Raw genomic sequence first — 18678 nt, forward strand, 5'->3', positions numbered from 1 at the left:
AGCATTAAAATTTTTATTTTCAATTTGTAGTATTTGAACAAAAAATAAAAAAGAACTGTAAATAGCTATATATTTCTTCTCCAAATATAAAACTGTTGCTTTGATACTGCAATGTAAATTTGTTAAAGGTTTTCTCATTATCTAATTTCTTGTAGAAAACTGAGAAGTGCACAAAGCATTATAAGATAAGAGAGTTGGGTTGCAAAGGTTTAAATAACTTCACTGGAATGAAGAGTTTTAGTACTTTCCTAAATTTTTTCCTTATTTTTTGAGAAAATATAATATTCCAAAGCATTCATGTAGTATTAGTGTTACATATAATGAGCACCCAGTATTAACGTCAAAATTACTATTAAAAATAAAATTAGTGCATTTTTAGTCTCTTTATATTATTTAGCAGATGTGATATATGCATTCAGATAAAATTCATACGAAAGACAGGTCTATATAACACAACAACTTACTACACACCAAAATATCCACAAGGCTCTTTTTAATATTATCTACTTCTAAGTTTATTGGCAAATTAAATTGCTAGATATAGCATATCATGTTCAAAAGACCAAATCACCCAGAGCTGCCGTAATAGATAATTTAGTCTTAGACTAAAATAAAGCACATTATAAAAGCCCAATGTGTAGCCATAGAGCCCAGTCAATAAATTTTTCCTGAATAGGTTCAAGAGGATATTTGGCTCAACTGATACATGAAGTTGTAAGGCTATGGTCAAATGACACTTTCCAACTTCTTTTCATGAAATAATCTCACTATGCAAATGCATATGTGAACCTTTGGATCTGTTCTCAGCATTTACATAGTTCTAACCTCAGAGTATCTGTTGGCTGGGGAGGCAGGCTAAGCTCTAGCATACATTCAAGGATGCCCCAAATCCCACTTCATTGCCACAGCCCTATGCAGCAAGATGGCTCACAGTATCATCCTCAATCATGGGGAAAGAAGGACTAACACTTCACAGGCATGTGTGAATACTAACTATAATGCAGTGTTTACTGAAATTCACAAATCTTTCACACTAAATAATTTCTATCATATGATTAGCAATACCTGTGAATTTTAAAAGATCAAAGTTAAGATTAGAGGAAATACAATCCTAAGAAGAAGGTAATAATAACGCATCATAGATAAGGGCTAAAAATGAATTTTGTTAAGCATCCTAAAAAGATAGTGACAATACAATATTGCTCCTAATAACACTCAATAATACTAGAATTAAAATAAAATGACCAACTTATTGTCCACATCTTGGTTTCTCAATGCAAATTCCAATAAGAGAAACCAGAGTTCTTTGGAGAAGTGCTTGCTTCCAGGCATAGAAACACAAATCAACCTGGAGCATCTTGGGCCAGAAGGTAAGAAAGTAAGTGGGATAGAGGCAAGATGAAAGGACAGAGCCAATGCTGGTATGATTTGAACAACAAAATAAATGATGACAGTTAGGGATTATAACACATAGAATAAAATAAATACTTATAAGCCAAATGACAGAAGTAAGTAAATAAATGAAAAATAGAAGACAGAGCTCTTTCTTACAGGAGAATTCCAAGTAGTAAAAGTAATAGGAATCAGGGAAGTAGAAAGTCACCATGGAATCCCACAGTAAATAACTGCTGCCTATAGGCAAGATCAATCCACTGATGCTAAAATTAGTGAAAGAAGCTTGAAAAGAAACAGAATATTTTATATAGTCTCAAAGTACCTCCCCCTAAACACTTATAAGCTCAAAGGAAAAAAGACTAATTTTACAGTGTGGCAACTCAGTAAAAATACACCAGTAAAGAGACAATAGATACCTTGTCCTTCTGGGATAATGCACTGGGAAGGACTTACCACTAATGTGGCAATCTTGCAAAAAAAAAAAAAAAAAAAAAAAAAAAAAAAAAAAAAAAAAAAAAAAAAAAAAAAGCATAACCTCAATCTAATCATGAGAAAACCTGAGACAAACTCAAGGTGAGACAGTCTACGAAATATCTAAGCAAGACTCTTCAAAGTGGCAAGGTCATGAAAGGTAAGAAAAAACAGGAACTGTCGTCAATCGGTGAGAATATGGAGACATGATAAGTAAGTGTAATATGGAATTTTGGACAGAACCGTAAAACCAAAAAAAGAACATTAATAGGAAAACTGTTGAAATTCTAACAAGGACTACAGTTAGTTAACATTATTGTGTCAACATTAATTGCTTGGTTTTGATCACTGTACTATGGTTATGTAAGACCTTAACACTGAAGGTATAAGGAAAGTCTCTATTATTTTTTAAGTTCTCTGTAAGCCTAAAATTATTTCAAAATTGAACAACAAACTAAATAAATAAAATGACTCATTCTGAGGCTGGAAGAAAAATAACAGCAACCACAACCCAAAATTTTTTGAAGCTAATTTTAACTGTCATTTAGATTAAAGAAAAAATCCATGCATTTTTAGACGGCATAAAAAAATTAAATTCAGAAAAGTAATGATTAATATAATTCTCTTTCTAATTATGGCAAAAAAAAAAGATTTTAACATGGCCAACTATCACATAAATAAATTGAAATAAGTTGCATAAGAATTTTCTTTTTCACGTTAAGAAATCATACTTTAGGTACTTCCGCCAAGATGGAGGCATAGGTGGAAACACTGTGCCTTCTCCCACAACCAAGTTTGGATACAACAAAAGTTTTGGTGAACTACCACACACCCAGAGGCCAGAAAACCGAATTATACGGAAGTCCGACAGCTACGAACCGTTCAACCAGGACGGTAAGAGGCAGAGCCAGCAGCGGAGCTGGGTCAGCCAGGGCAGATCTAGGAGCGCAGGCAGCCCAGAACTAGTCGGGGTGCGGAACAGACTGACCAAGGTCGCACATTCGCGCGCAGTGAGACGGACCACACAGGCCCCAGGGGGCAAACCCAGTGGTGGAGGGCTGATAGCGGTGGCACACCCGCGTGCCGAGGAGCGGGGCGCGTGGCCCTGGTGACGGTGGTGGCTGCGGTGCTGGTGGGGGTCCTGGTGGCAGCGGGCGCCGGAGGGAAGCCATTGTCCCTCTTTGACCCCGCCCCCACATACGATGTCACAACCCAGCGACTTAGTTGCCCTGCTCTGGTGAAAACCTAGGGCTCCGTTCCTGCTACTTAACAGGCACAAATAGCCCAAAGGATGGCTCAAGAAGAACTCAAAGTCCCAGAGCCAATAACTCTAAGCGACCAACAGATTGCCAGGCTCTCAGAAGCCCAATTTAAAACACTATTTATCAGGATGCTCACAGAATTGGTAGAGTACAGTCACAAATTAGAGAAACATATGAAGGCTAAACTAATTGAAATGAAGGGAGATGTCCAGGAAACCAATAGTGATGGAAAGGAAACTGGGACTCAAATCAATGGAATGGACCAGAAGGAAGAACGAAACATCCGACCAGAAAGGAATGAAGAAATGAGAATTCAAAAAAATGAGGAGAGGCTTAGGAACCTCCAGGACATCTTTAAACGTTCCAACATCCGGATTATAGGGGTACCAGAAGGGGGAAGGAAACAGCCACGAGTGGAAAATGTATTTGAACAAATAATAAAAGAGAACTTCCCCAGTCTGGCAAAGGAAATAGACTTCCAGGAAATCCAGGAAGCTCAGAGAGTGCCAAAGAAGTTGGACCCAAGAAGGAACACACCAAGGCACATCATAATTACATTAGCCAAGACTAAAATGAAGGAGAGAATCCTAGAAGCAGCAAGGGATAAGGGGACAGTCACCTACAAAGGAGTACCCATCAGACTGTCAGCGGATTTCTCAAAAGAGACCTTACAGGCAAGAAGGGGCTGGAAAGAAGTATTCCAAGTCATGAAATCCAAAGACCTACAGCCAAGATTGCTTTATCCAGCAAAACTTTCATTTAGAATGGAAGGACAGATAAAGTGCTTCTCAGATAAGGTCAAGTTCAAGGAGTTCATCATCACCAAGCCCTTATTATATGAAATGCTAAAGGGACTTATATAAGAAAAAGAAGATGAAAAATATGAACAGTGAAAGGACAGCAAACACACAGTTATTAACAACCACACCTAAAACAAAAGCAAACCAAGAGGACAGCTAGATCAGGAGTGGAACCATAGAAATGAAGAACACATGGAGGGTTAGAAACAGGGGAGTGGGAGGAGGAGAAGGGGGGAGAAGGCACAGAAAATAGCATAGATGGTAGGTAGAAAATGGATAGGGAGGAGGGTGAGAATAGTGGGGGAAATATAGAACCTAAAGAACTTGAGACACGTGGTTATAAACTAAGGGGGGGAGAATGGTGGGGGAGGGAGTGTGCGGGTGGAGGGGAATGAAGGGGGGGAATAGAACAACTGTAATGGTATAATCAATAAAATATATTTAAAAAAAAAAGAAATCATACTTTAGGGCTCCAATTTTTCTTTACCTAGTTGTATTCAATATTTCAGAAGCAGATAGATAAACACAGCAGTGGTTACGTCTCATACAGGCTCTAACCATACATCACTATGACAGTAACTATCAATTTTCAATGATCTCACTCCTTCTGGATTATGAACTCTGAAGGCAAGAACCATCCATCTATGCCAACTGCACATCCTGGTCCAGCAAGGTTCTCCAGCTATGGGGTACTAATAATTATTAGCTCAAAAAATATTTTAAGTAAAAGGTCTTTCTGGTTGAAAGGACTTACTTTCATATATTTAAAATGCTTTTAATTATAAGGAACAATCTCCATGTAGTTTATGATTGTAAGAAGATGACAAATTTGAGGATTCCAATCTGCTATTATGAAACTGAATATTACATGCTTTATAGCTGAGACAGTTTTAAAATACAGATTTCAGTAAAATAGCTTTCTTGAAGCTCCTAGTTTCATAAAAATCATAGTGAAATAAAAACATATTTAACCTATATAAAAAGCAGGGTATTATTTTGATCAGCTTTTGATCAGTTTTATCAATATTTTAGATTTTCTGTACCTTAACATATAAGTTGAATAAAAAAGAACAAGAGTCTGTATTAAATACTACTCAAACGAATGCATAACTGTTTGCAGAAGTATTAAACATAGGGACTCAGTACATTTCTTCGATGTTTTAAATGGTGTGCAATACAAAACAATGAAACATTCTGTGCTCTCCTAAATATGTGGCAACATCTGAATTTTGCCTGACATCAAATATTATTTTTTAAAATTTAGGAATAATAGTTACAATCATGTTTGATTGAGTTTGCTTCTCAAAAGTCCAAAAAAGTAGTAAAAAAAAAGGCAAAATTCATCTTAAGAAGGAACAAAGAGAAGGAAAGAAGGAAGAGGAGAGCGAGGGAAGAAGGAGAAGCATTAAGTGAAAATATAAGCCTCATAAATGCTCTTACCTTCACTTCGTTTTTCTGCTTGTTTTGATGTATCTTCTACTTTTTTTTGCTTTGCTGCTAAGAGTTCCCGCTTTAACTGTCTTGCTTCTTTTCTGAGCTCTTCACTATAAAGCAAATACAATTATATAAATATATAATATACTGAGAAAAGTTATTTAGCAAAAACAAGTAATTCTGTTTTTCAGGTACACAATCTCTAAGAGAAACAAAGTGAGTAATGTAATTCATTTTGTTGCTGTATATGTGTATTTCTGGCATAAAAATTAATTATTATAAAATATACCTCCTTTTCAAGTATATCAAACAGAAGTAGGTGATAAATGACCCATTGTTCTCTCGCTAATTTACTTGCAAATTTAACATTCTAGTTTCAGTTTAATAATTCACGGAGTTCCAAATCAAAGCAAAATTTTTGATAAAGTACTATTCACTAAAAGATTTGGCTTTAAAACTCATTGAATTCTTATACTAGCACAAATTACTATCATTTATTAAGTAATTTTTATAAGCTAGTTGCAGTGCTAACATTTTTATAAACTCAATTTTTAACCCATTTAATACCATAATTTGGCAAGTAATTTCCTCTTCTGTAAAACTTATCAGACTGATGTATTCCAATGATAAATACAATCACATATTAAAGGCAAACTTGAAATGTATCTCACTATAAGTCAGAAGTTAAAGACTAGTTTCTATAAGCCGGTTTTAGGACAGTAGATTCAAACTCATGCCTTAAGAAAAAATTATTAAGTGCCATTTGATGAACCCTTAGGGTCACTTGTGAAGAGTCAAAACTATGCACTTTATAACTGTGGATGTCAAACACTCACTGTACTTTAACCTAAAGCTAGAATGGAGCACAGACAGACTGAGTACACTCTAGTCCAAGCAGGCTGTCATTCTAGAAATGGCTCCAAAGACACCCATGCCAAATCTTGAGTCTCCATAATTCTATACTGATTCAACTTTTAGTTCTTCCTTATGATCTCTAGTATGTTTTTACCACTGCCCGAGAAGTTACTGAACTGAGGCCCTAAAATGCGCATGACTCAGTTCTTTCTACCTCCTCCCCACATCAAACACACACAGCCATATTCTGTATTTGCTTGGCCTCCGAAATCCTGAATTCTGAAACTTTCCTCTCTGATCAACATCTACTACCTTTTACTTTCTCAGTCATTCATTCATACTTAGCCTGTGATCTCTCTTAAATCCTTACCTATAGTTCATAGGTCACGAACTGACCCTCAACTGACTCTCCATCCATACTGGATGGTACGGTCAGCCATTTTATTGATGTGCTCAATTGTACCCTTAATCTTCTTGACCTGTTTGTCTTTAGGGATATATCAATCACAGAAGACAAACCTCCACAGAATATCATTTCTTTAATAAGATTTTATTTATTTATTTATTTTTAGAGAGAGGGGAAGGGAGGGAGAAAGACAGAGAGAAACATCAATGTGTGGTTGCCTCTCACGTGGCCCCAACTGGGGACCTGGCTCACAATCCAGGCATGTGCCCTGACTGGGAATCGAACTGGTGCCCCTTTGGTTCACAGTCCACACTCAATCCACTGAGCTACACCAGCCGGGGCAGAATATGATTTCTTTAGATGTTGGATGTTGCCTGAGAATTTGCACTGGCGACAAGTTTCCCAGGTGGTTCCATTATGCACTCAGGTTTGGGACCCAAAGCATTAGCACCTTACTATGGAAATGATCTTCTCTTTCTCACCACTTCAAGCACTCCTACTTCAAAGATCCTTTCATTCAGCCAACAGACACGCTCACATTTCCCTGGACTCTGCTCCAATAAAGTGATTATTATCTTCCTAAGTGGACTCCTTGACTAAAAGAATAGTTTATACACACAGCCTATTCCATCACCTCAAACTTCTTACTTAATCTCTTGCAATCTATCCTTCTTATACTCTACTGAAACTACTTCTGTATCAGCCAAATTCAATGACTTTTCTCAGTCATCCTCCTCTTTGACCTATCATTTAATGATGTTAACCACTCCTTCCTTCTTGAAATTTTATCCTAATCAGACTTATCTACCTACCACTTAAGAGTCTTGATTCTCCAATTCTCCTCCTAGTTATTCTCTGTCTTCTCATCCTATAATTGTTGGCATTTTTCTCATTTCTACTCCCAGTATACTGGCATTTTTATCTAATTATCACATAACATCAAATATTGCTTTTACAAAGGCTATTTTCAGATCTAGATGTTTTGCCCTGATTTGGTCCTGCATTTCTAAACTATTGTAAATCTCCACATGTATTATTAGTGCTGTTGAACAGAAATAATACATAATATGTAATAATATGTCATATGTAATTTTATGTTTCCTAGCAGCCACATTTTTTAAAAAATGGTAAAAAACCAGGTTAATGTCCAAAATATATTTCAACATGCAACCAATATAAAAATATTAATATGACATTTCACATTCTTTTTTGGTACTGAATCTTCTAAATCTGTTGTGTATTTAGTCCATCTTAATTCAAACTAGCCACAATTCAAGAGCCCAGATCTGGGGGAACAGCGAGGCTGGATGTCATAACGACAAATGCTCTATGTCCAAACTTGAAGTCATCTCCTTCCTGTCCAAATCTGTTCCTTCTTCCAAAGTCCCTATCTGGTCATGGAAGCACTTTCTGTCATAACCAGACCTTAAAACCCCTCTGGGGCTGTTCTCCCTACCAGCTGAATCATTGCTGAAGAACATCATTTTCCATTCTCACTCACATATAAATGCTCGTCTTCCCTTTCACCATCATGCCTAGTTTATTTCTTAGATAAAAGTAATTACCTCCTATTTCTGAAGTTATACTCATAAACACAGGGAACAGCAAGAAAATATGACCCAGACCAAAAAAGCAAAAATAAAAAACAAATAAAAACCAAGTAAAAGAAACAAACCCAGAAATGATAGGAATTATATAATTAGCAGAAAACTTTCTTTCAAACATCTATTATAAATGTATTCAAGGATTTTAAAAGAAAATAAATATAAAGAGAAGAAACTGGGAGGTTATATATATACATATATGTGTGTATGTATGTGCATGTATATGTATATATATATATGTGTGTGTGTGTATATATATATATAGGGAAACCCACTAAAAGACCTGAAATTTATTTATTAAAAATTGTGTATTTATTCTTACATGTTTAAACTTCAGTCACCTTCAAAGCACTCTCCATTTGATGCAATACACCTATCAAGACTTTTTTCCCACGGCTCAAAGCAGTTGTGAACTCGTCAATTTTGATGCCTTTGGGTGCTTCTGCCATTTTTTGTTTCACCTCTTCCACATTGGCAAAAGGTTTCCCTTTGAGGACTTTTTTCATCTGGGCAAACAAAAGTTGCTCAGGTGACACAGGGTGAATAAAGAGGGTGAGGCATGGGGGTCATGCCATTTTTGGTCAAAAACTTCTGAATGCTCAGCACAGTGTGGGCAAGTGCACTCCTAAATCACCCATCATTAAATGGGCAAATGTGTTGAAAGAGTCTTCAAAAAAATTCACTGAAGCCAAATGAAGCCTCTCACAACAACACTAGAGGGGGAAGCCTATACTTCAAGAGGCCAACCCTCCAGAAGGTAATCCTATTTGGGGGAAGGCCCCCCATACATAAATAATAATGACAGTACATAATAAAAAGCAATAACCACCATACAAAGAAATGACTAAAGCATATTGAAATGTAAGGGAAGTAATTTCATAGGTTAAGTAAAGGATGGCCTCAGAGGAGGCATTTGAACTGGGCCCTGAGAGATGAGTAGGGGTTAGCCATGTGGAGATACAGTGAAGGAGCATCGCAACAGTGTGCCTAAACCAAAGACAGAGAGGTAGGGAAACACAGGTACGTGCTAAAGCATAAATGTCTTAAAGGGGTAGGAGGGCTAGTAACAAAAAATGGAGCTAGAAGAGAATCTGGGGCAAAGTCTAAATGCTAAAAATTTGTGAGTGGCCAGGTGAGTATATTTTCATTCAGGTTTTCCACACCTTTGAGCTTCTAAGGTTGTTTTTTTTTACAACTAATTTCTTAACTGCTCTTTTTGTCTTCCTTTAACCCACTCTCCACCTATTTTAATACCTTACTAGTAATCCAGAGTCCTTAGATTACTGTCTTCTAAGAAGTAACTTATGATATTGGATTAAAAAATTTCAAGAGCTTCCCTTTACATAGGAACTTAGACCTTCAGAGAATCTGACTGTGCTGACCACCTTACCTCTCACCCTCTGCCCTCTGACATACCAGATCTCCTGCTCCCTTTTAGATATGTCTGTTTTCAGTGGTTTTACTCTTCCACCTTCTGCTCCTGAAATTTGGGTGCTTCTCAGTAGCCCAGCTCAACCCTCTCTCTCTTTAGAAATTTCATCCATGTTCAGGACTTCAATTCTATCTTTTCTAAAGTATATTTTATTGATTACACTATTATAGTCCCATTTTTCTCCCTTTTATCCCCTCTGCCCTGTCCCCCCCATCAGTCTTCCCCTCCTTAGTTCATACAATTCCATGTGTCTTAATGGAGCAATTGTATAAAATCAAGATTGTTGGCCTGATGGTCTTTACACATTTCTACTTTCAAGATTAAATTCACATTTCTAACTGCCAAATGGATACTTCCATTAGACATCACATAAATGCAACAAATGTATCATTTTAAAAGTCAGGTTGGTCATTTTGGTTCCTCTTCCCTACTTTTGATCAAGTCACCAGAAGGCTGACAGTGAACCCCACCTTCTGGCGCTCCTTTACTTCCTACAGCTGGTAAGGAGTCTCTTCCTTCCTGTGGTTAGAGACAGCGCTCTGGGCTTTCCTGACTTCGCTAACACCTCAGTCTCCTATGTGGTCTATGCCCTTCTGCTCTGATGCTTCTTCCATTCATTTTGCATACTTATGCCAAATCCTACAATTCTACACCCATGGTCTTCTTAACTCCCTCTTATGAGCTGTCTTCAAATACGTTTTCAACTTTATCTCTCACCTATCCTCTACAGTTACACTTTATTTTGGCCAAAACCTACTAGTCATAATTACCTTGGCAAACTTTGGGCTGCAGCGCACATACCCCTTTGTTTGTGCCACAGTCATTACCTAAAATGGTCTTTCCTCCCTATTTCTGTCTACTAAAATCTTCCTCATCTTTCAAGGCTTTCTGGAGAAAGGGGCAGTTGAGCATAAGCCTTCAAGCAAAGTTGTCAACCTCACTGAGCCTGTTTCCTCATGTATAAATTGTGGCTATATTCAGCACATGTATTACAATAAGACTAATGTAAATACTTAGAATTAATATGCATAAGAACACTATCTGGTGCTAGAGGCAGGTTTTTAATGACAAATATACTACAATCATCTCACAACTGTAAAATTACATAAGTAATTTAAAGAATTAAAATGGTACATAAAAATTTCAAGCAAAAATTAATGACAATGAAACTAATTACTATACTATTAAACATATCTACTCTAATGTTGTTGATGGATTTTTTTTTAAACTAACATCCATTCCAAAAGATTAAACATTTGGGTTAAAAAAGAGATGTTAATAGGAAAACCTAGACCTAACATCATTTATATGGCCACAAAAAAGCAATTAGCTCTTCTCCTTTGCCTTGGTTTTATCATCAACTAAGAATAGTCTGAGGAGGGTGTGAATAAATATTTCTGAAATGCATAACCATAATATACAAGAAAAATGATTATATTCTGCAGATCACTGTAGTTCAATTCCTTTGGATTTATTATCTTAAACTCCATTATCTGAGGAAATAGTGAGATGCAGAATAGTCATCTTTATCTCAGACACAAAGAAGTTGAAGTGTAGGTAATAAGAGATCATTTTCAATATTGCCCTAGTTGGTAATAGGATGGCAAACATGATATAGACATCCTAATTCATTATGCAATTTCTCAATCTGCTAACTATCCACTAAGTGAAAAGTAAATTTAGATCTGAGTGCCTTATTTTTAAGCTAAACATTTTTTATGCACAGGAGACACTATGAATAAGTGACTACCTGGGAAAGTTTTTATAACTACAGTAAGTTTACATTTTAATCAGACTATTTATATTACTTTATAAAAGAGTTTAAAATCTTGCAAATTTTTTTAATCATGCAGCTTTTCAGTTTGAGATTGAAGATTTAAAATGGCAATGACAAGTATCTTGCATAATTTTCAGTGAATTTTTATTTTTTCCCAGGTGCTTTTCTCATTTTCCCTAGTTTCCAGGAATGTGCCATAGGAAAATTTTGAATTATATTTGTTCTTTTTGTCTTATGGCATGAGAAATACATTTTTTAAAGATTTTATTTACTTATCTTTAGAGAGAAGGGAAGGGAGGGAGAAAGACAGGGGGAGAAACATCAATGTGTGGTTGTCTCTCACACGCCCTTGGATTGTAGGACCTGGCCTACAATCCAGGCATGTGCCCTGAGTAGGAATCAAACTGGCAACCCTTTGGTTCCCAAGCAGGCACTCAAACCACTGAGCCACACCAGCCACCCATGAAAAATACCTTAATACAAAGGTAGTAAACTCAAATACTGACCTTCTTTAACATTCACTTTTAAAAAAATTTAAAACTTGTCAAGATCTGAGCAACTGATACGTTTTTGAAGAGAATTTTAGTCTATAAGTATGAATGAAATATGTATAAACTTCTTATATAAAACAGTAAATAAATGTGCTTGGAGACCTTGTTAAGCAAGCTGACAGCTAAACATGTCCATTGGGGATCACTGTTTCTTGGATGTGGATGAAAACACTTGCATTAGCCTCCGCCTGCTATTTCCCAACACCTGGTAAGAATTCCTAACACGTGGAATGACTGAAAACCAAACTGTACACTCTTCATGGTTTTTAGTCTGTTGCTTTAATAACAAAAGGTACCAGTCTGTTTGTAATGAAACAACAGTTTGGCTGTTGATGAAATTATAAAAGCCCTTCACAAGGATTAAAAGTATAGATGTAAGACATGACTTTTATACTTTCCTATCATCAGCAAGCAGTAGCAGAGATGCACATTTACCATATCTCAGAAAGTATCAAAATATGCTGTAGTTTATACATGAATTTTGAAAATATATATACATACATCCAGGAAATATTTAACTAAATCAAATTAGGGAAATCCACTATATGTTCAAAGCTTTGTTCTACCTGTTAGTAAGTCTCGGTTTCCTCATCCTGAAGTGGAAACAGCAATAAGGTTGAATGAAAAAAGATGATTCCATGGAAATGACTTAGCATACTTAATATGGTGCTTGGCCCAGAGTATGCACTTAGCACTAGGTTGCTTCTATTATTACCATTATTGTTCTCACTTCCCCCACCACCACTACTTGTATTCTTACTGTTTGTAGAGTCAGTTACTGACTAAACGAGACCTCTACCTAAAGAGATTAAAAAGGCAAATCCTTCCACTTTTCTCATGGGTGCATAGAGAATTTTTTGCATTTGATGCACTGCTTGGATTAAATATCATATGCTATAAAAAGTAAGTATTAAGAACTAAACAGTCTAAAGAACTAAAAATTACAAAATTCTCATATCCTAATTCTGGTCAGTAACATCTGAAGCTCAATTGTTTACATTCTTTCATTATACTTTTCTTAAAAGTTAAAAAATAAACATGTCAACAAAGAAATATGAGGATCAGTTGGCCTCTATGAGAGAGGCTAATGGAGAACCTACATTATTTTAATCTAACTGATTCTGGAAAGCATCTATTAGAGGATAAAATTTAATCTGAGAGATAATGATCTACAGGCCCTTTATAATCTGCTAGACCAACACGTAGGAATAGAAAGAGTCTATGTATATCTATTGGTAAGTACATTGCAATTTGGGAAGGAGAAAGCTAAATGCATCCACATAAAGCCTGTAGACTTACCATCTTACTCATATCGTATGAAGGATCACTTCTATTTTTAAATAAAAAGTTTAGACATCTGATGTTGACTGCCATTAATCTTTGTAAGACCTCTTTCAAATCTTAAAAAATGCCAGTCTTTTCCAAAATAGACTAAACCAGCGCGAATACTGCATAAAATCACAAAATGTCCACGACACTAGGTGATGTTGCTGTTCCACCTAAACACCAAGTAAGAAGTTCGGAATCAAACATGTTATTTCACAGCAACAACTTGGCTAAGCCAGGATTTCAAAGAAGTGGAGCAAATCTGTCATGGCAGAAATTCAGCCTTTAGCCATATGTCTAGTCCTCAATCCAACTTTATAAGTGATATTAAGTCAATATGAAAAACAAATGCAATTTCCATTTCCAGTAAGGCAGCACATCAGTAACGTAAAAACTCCTTTGAAATCAAACACCTAGAAATGTTCAATAAGTCCATTTAAAAATTAGCTTTAAACGCATAGCTTAGCTCACTAAAAACAAAAGGGTTAAAAAATAAGGAGAAGACTAAAAACTAGGGCAAAAGCTTTGGAGCTGTTACTGGGACACTCTGAGTTACTGGTCTCGGTAACGTGGGAATACAAGTTTTAACATGGGGTTTTAATCACCAGGATAGAATTGCTGCTTCTGCACATAAAGCTAAGCATTCTCCACTCATGGGGAAAATGAGAATACACACATCTACTAAAAGACACAGGAAAACCACAAAAACAGCTTGTCTGTCTCAGGTTCATGCAGGTAAGTGGGCTCTCAAGCTCATGAATATTCTCAGGGCATCTAAGGAGTATGTTTAAGTAAAATCACCAGTATAGATGACTACATGCACCTGTTAGAACCAAAGGCAAATTCTATCTGAAAAAAGGAATCCTCAATCCAGATTTCACAGAACTCTAGAGTTCTAAAACAAAATAGCTCCCAATTTAAAAAAAAATCATAATATACAACAAAACAAGGCATTATTTGTGAGAAGCAGGGGAACAACAGGTAACACAGCCTGACCCCCCAAATCTTAAAATAGTGCAAAAATAAAACAAGCATGCTTATTATATGGAGAGAATAAAAGAATAAAAAACTGAATGTAAGATCTACAACAATAACTGGAAAAAAGAATCAAAATAACCTTTAGAAGGGATGAATAGAATAGCTGAAGTTAAACTCAATGGAAAGGTGAATAGCTGAAAAAGAGAGAGTGAGTGAATTAGAAGATACACGCACAGCTTTTAGGCCGTGAAATACAGAGTGAAAAAAAATCAACTATAGGAGGTTAAAAAACATGGAAGACAGAGTGAGTCCTGTACATATATAAATGGAACTACAGAAAGAGAAAATAAAGACACTGAGATTGAGACAATAATGTCTGAGAATTTTCCAAAATTGATGAAAAGCTTTTGTCTTCAGATTTGGGAAGGTCAATGAATTCAAGCAGGATAAACAAAAAGAAAATTCAGATAAAAACTTTGCACAAAATGCAGAGCACAATAGACAAAGTGTTCTTGAAGCAACCAGCATAAATTAATAAGAATAACTCATTTTGCCCTGGCTGATGTAGCTCAGTGGATAGGGTGCGGGCTGCAAACCAAAGTGTTGCTGGTTCGATTCCCAGTCAGGGCATATGCCTGGGTTATGGGCCAGGTCCCCAATGGGGGCACACAAGAGGCAACCACACATTGATGTTTCTCTCCTTCCCTTCCTCTCTCTCTAAATATAAATTTAAAAAAGAATAAATCATTTAAAATTAAGTTTACTTTTTCTCTTTGACAAAGTAGACTGACATATTGTGAGAAGAAAGCCACCATGGACTTACGTAACATGAGACATAAATGGTGTCTTTCATTACAATCATTAAAGCAAAGATCAAATAATAGCTTGATGCTTAAACAAAAACGATTATGGATTAGTCCTAACTAGCTTAACTATTCCCAGAATGCTAAAGAACTAGTCAAAGCTAAGTTTCCTCTTTCTTACTGTGCGAACCCACTTGAGCTCTGGGAGATCAATCTCAGTACTGTGGGGGCCCCCTGTGACTGGGTCCCCCTGGAGTTTTTAACTCTCAGACTTGTCCACACTGGGCCTCCTGCAAGTTGTTGATTTCAGTTCAAGTTTTCTACCCCAGCGCTGTTCCTAAAACTCCCTGTATTCATCTTTCTCTCTTCAAACTGGGAGGCAGAGATCTGCCCTCCCATAGTGATCCAAAAAGAGGAAAAACCAGGGTTAAATAAATAATTTTATTAAGAGAATATTTTGTTTTATTTTACTTGAATTTAATGTGAAAATACTAAATGGATGTGAGACTAAAGAAACTTCTAAATTGTATATAAATGTTTCTTTGTCTCAAGTGATTTCCTAAGAAGTTCCTCCATTATATGAAAAAATGTTATGAAAATATTAAGAGATTAGAGTCATTTTTAAAAAGTACATGATTTAATTTTAGGCTGTACTGATTAATTTCCTGCCCTAAGGGTTGAGGAAATTAGTATACTTAACATTTTTCCATGTTTTCTTTCTTCTATTTTCTAATTTGGGTTAGTTGTACTATTGTTTTTACACTGTCAATGTCCATAGCATTTATTAGCAGAATTTCACAGTTGTTTAGTCTTATAGTTTCATATTTAAATGGATCAGTATCTCTAGTCCTAAATTCAAGAGCGAACTGGAATAATCCTCACTCATTGTTAATGACAGTTATTTCTGGATGTTTTTAGGTGTGTTGCTGTTTTAGGTTTCCTATTTTCTCTCTCTGATATAGTGCCTCAATTTTTTATAGGTAAGCATAATTTTTACAAGAAATTAAAGTCACTTAGAAAAAATATTTAATGAGCTACCTTTATCACAGTATCTAACACTATGATTCAAAACGTAGGACATGTTAAGTAAATATAGGCATAACTAAAGGAGAAAGAGTATCAGAACAGCAATCTTGGAAACCATTACAAGTGTGGGGGCTAGGAAAGAGAAGAAACTTTGTGAAAAGATAGACATCTCAAATATAGCACACAGAATAAAAATCACCAAGAAACAGCATCAGAAAAAATAATGTATACATAAAAGAGATGAAGTCATTTTTGTGAAGGTCATATTTACTTGGTGACAGATAAGCATTATGTAAATTACTTATGAAATATTTCCCATTTCCCAAAATGTGCTTAGCTTGCTAAGTTTGCTCTCCTAACATCAAAACGATTATGTAAAAGAATGAAAATGTGAGCAAATGCTTTAAAATACAATACATGGTATGGATTACACAGTGATCCTGTTAAATCCCTGAAACTGTTCACACTCTAAGTTGAGGGACTGTTGGCCCTGCCTTTCTTACCCAATGTGTTTTTTGAGACCTGGAGTTCCCTCCTTCACCTTGCAAGCTCATTCCACAAGGCTTCTGAATCATTTTTGATGAAGACAAAAAGTATATTATGAGGTTCTTTTCTATTCCACTCCAGAATGAGTCACTTTGTTTTAGGTCTATAATTAAGTATACCTAAGTGTAGTTTTTCTGATAATAGCTACAAGATGATGATAGTGATGATAATATCAGTATACCTTGTTTTTCGAATTCTAATTTTAGATGAGGGTGGGTGGGTGCAAGTTCTCATTTCCCCTGGGAAGTGGTTTACTTGCTTTTTCAAGACAGAAAAGCCATTAGATAAATGGTGCTTTAGCTTACCCGACTTTGAAAATTGCCCTCCTTACTGCCTTGTCTAATTGGCGAGCTTGGACTCTTGGTACAGATGCCTTCCCAAGTCAAGTTCACCACATCCTTTTGACCTTGGCACTCTTTGATTTGCTTGCCTTCAAGTTACGCCTCAAACTATAGCCATGGTAATTTTTTAAAGCTCAAATGTGATCTCATTGCTTCCTTATTATACAATCCCTTACTTCTCAAAATCCATACTCAGGAACCTTACTACAAGGTCCTCCATGGTCTCAGCTATGCTTTATTCTACCTCTGTCTCTGGTGCCTCACCTCTGGCATTCATGCCACACATTCTAAAATCACGTTAGCTCTCAGAATGCGTCTGAGATCTAATCTCTGATACCTATTCCTTATGGCCTAAAGCACTCCTCCCTTCCACTGCCCTTCTCCTCATAAATCACATTTACCCTTCAGGTCTCAGCTTCCATGCCACTTCCTCTACAGAGACTTCCGAATTCCCCATACTGTGACAAGCTCTCTGTCACACTTACCATATCATATTTTAACTGTTACTTCTTTTGTAATTTCCATTAGTCCAATAAAACTGAGTCACTTCACTTTTGCGACCCTCACAACTGGCCCACAATCTGACACAGATGCAGTACTCGGAGCTCAGTAAACGTCAAACCAAACTAAACTGCTGGTAGTACTAATTTTTCTTTTGGATTGCTTAGTGTGGCAATCTTTCATTATTCCCGTAGGTCCAACAGTACATTTAACACTATAAAATCATTCTCTTAAGCAGTGACCAAATGTATCAATGCTAAAAGCGTATAATCCTTAAACTCAGGAATTCCAGACATTCATCCTAAGGACTCAAAAGGGTGCAAGTACCTGGAGAAATGCAATTAAAGAATGTTCTGGATGCTCATCACAACACTGTTTATAATGGGAAATGTCTCTTTAAAATGATTAGAGTACACAATATAGATTACATATAAAGACACAGCATTACTCAATTTATATAAAGTCATATATTTATGAGTGTGTGTGCATGCCAACATATACAAAAAATTAAAGATTTGAAAGGTCTACCAAAATAAAAACTAATTCATTTTGTAGAGTGCAATACCATGTGACTGAATGATTTTATGAACTAATAATTCTCATTATAAAGATAAACCTATTTCTGTTTAGAAAAAGTATAGTTTCTTTTCTAGTGGAATATTTCATAACATTCAATGCTCCTTCTGTGTCCTTTTCTAAAATTAAAAAAAATTTACAACTAAGAGGTTAAATTTAATCTAATGAAGATACTCTAATGTCCACAATACTAATGCATCATTTCTACCAATTTAAGAATCCAAGTGTTAAAACTTTTTGATTTCTACAATGTTCTCACTGCATAATCTCAAATATTTTAGAGTATTTTAACAGAGTAAATTAAGTCCAGAAGAGAGGGTATGGCATAACTGAATGAATACTCACACAACGCTTAGATTTTTCTATTTGTAAGACAAAGAAATTTTATCATAGGGTGTATTCCAATTTGTACTAAGTAATAAGTCTACTACCACAATGACAGTATTGCAACTTTAAGCAATTTAAAGAATCCCCATTGTAATTTTATTATCATGATGGAGAAATAAATATACTGTCTGAATTTGATCTAAGTCACTCAAGAACATTTTGCTCAAATGTGATCTCCTACAGAAACTAAACATTTTGGGAACCATG

At 35.9% G+C, this 18678-nt stretch overlaps 1 protein-coding gene across 1 annotated transcript in view; it reads right to left on the reverse strand.

The window, feature by feature from the left end:
• Positions 1–18678, reverse strand: part of CWC27 (CWC27 spliceosome associated cyclophilin) — a 181786-nt gene that overhangs the window by 72041 nt on the left and 91067 nt on the right. The window contains exon 11 of the mRNA XM_037062867.1: positions 5369–5472. Coding sequence (XP_036918762.1) covers positions 5369–5472 — 104 coding nt within the window. The remainder of the gene's footprint in view (positions 1–5368; positions 5473–18678) is intronic.

Source organism: Sturnira hondurensis, unplaced genomic scaffold (assembly GCF_014824575.4).
Source record: "Sturnira hondurensis isolate 20B ecotype Veracruz unplaced genomic scaffold, ASM1482457v3 Scaffold0014384, whole genome shotgun sequence".
NCBI classification, from domain to species: Eukaryota; Metazoa; Chordata; class Mammalia; order Chiroptera; family Phyllostomidae; genus Sturnira; species Sturnira hondurensis.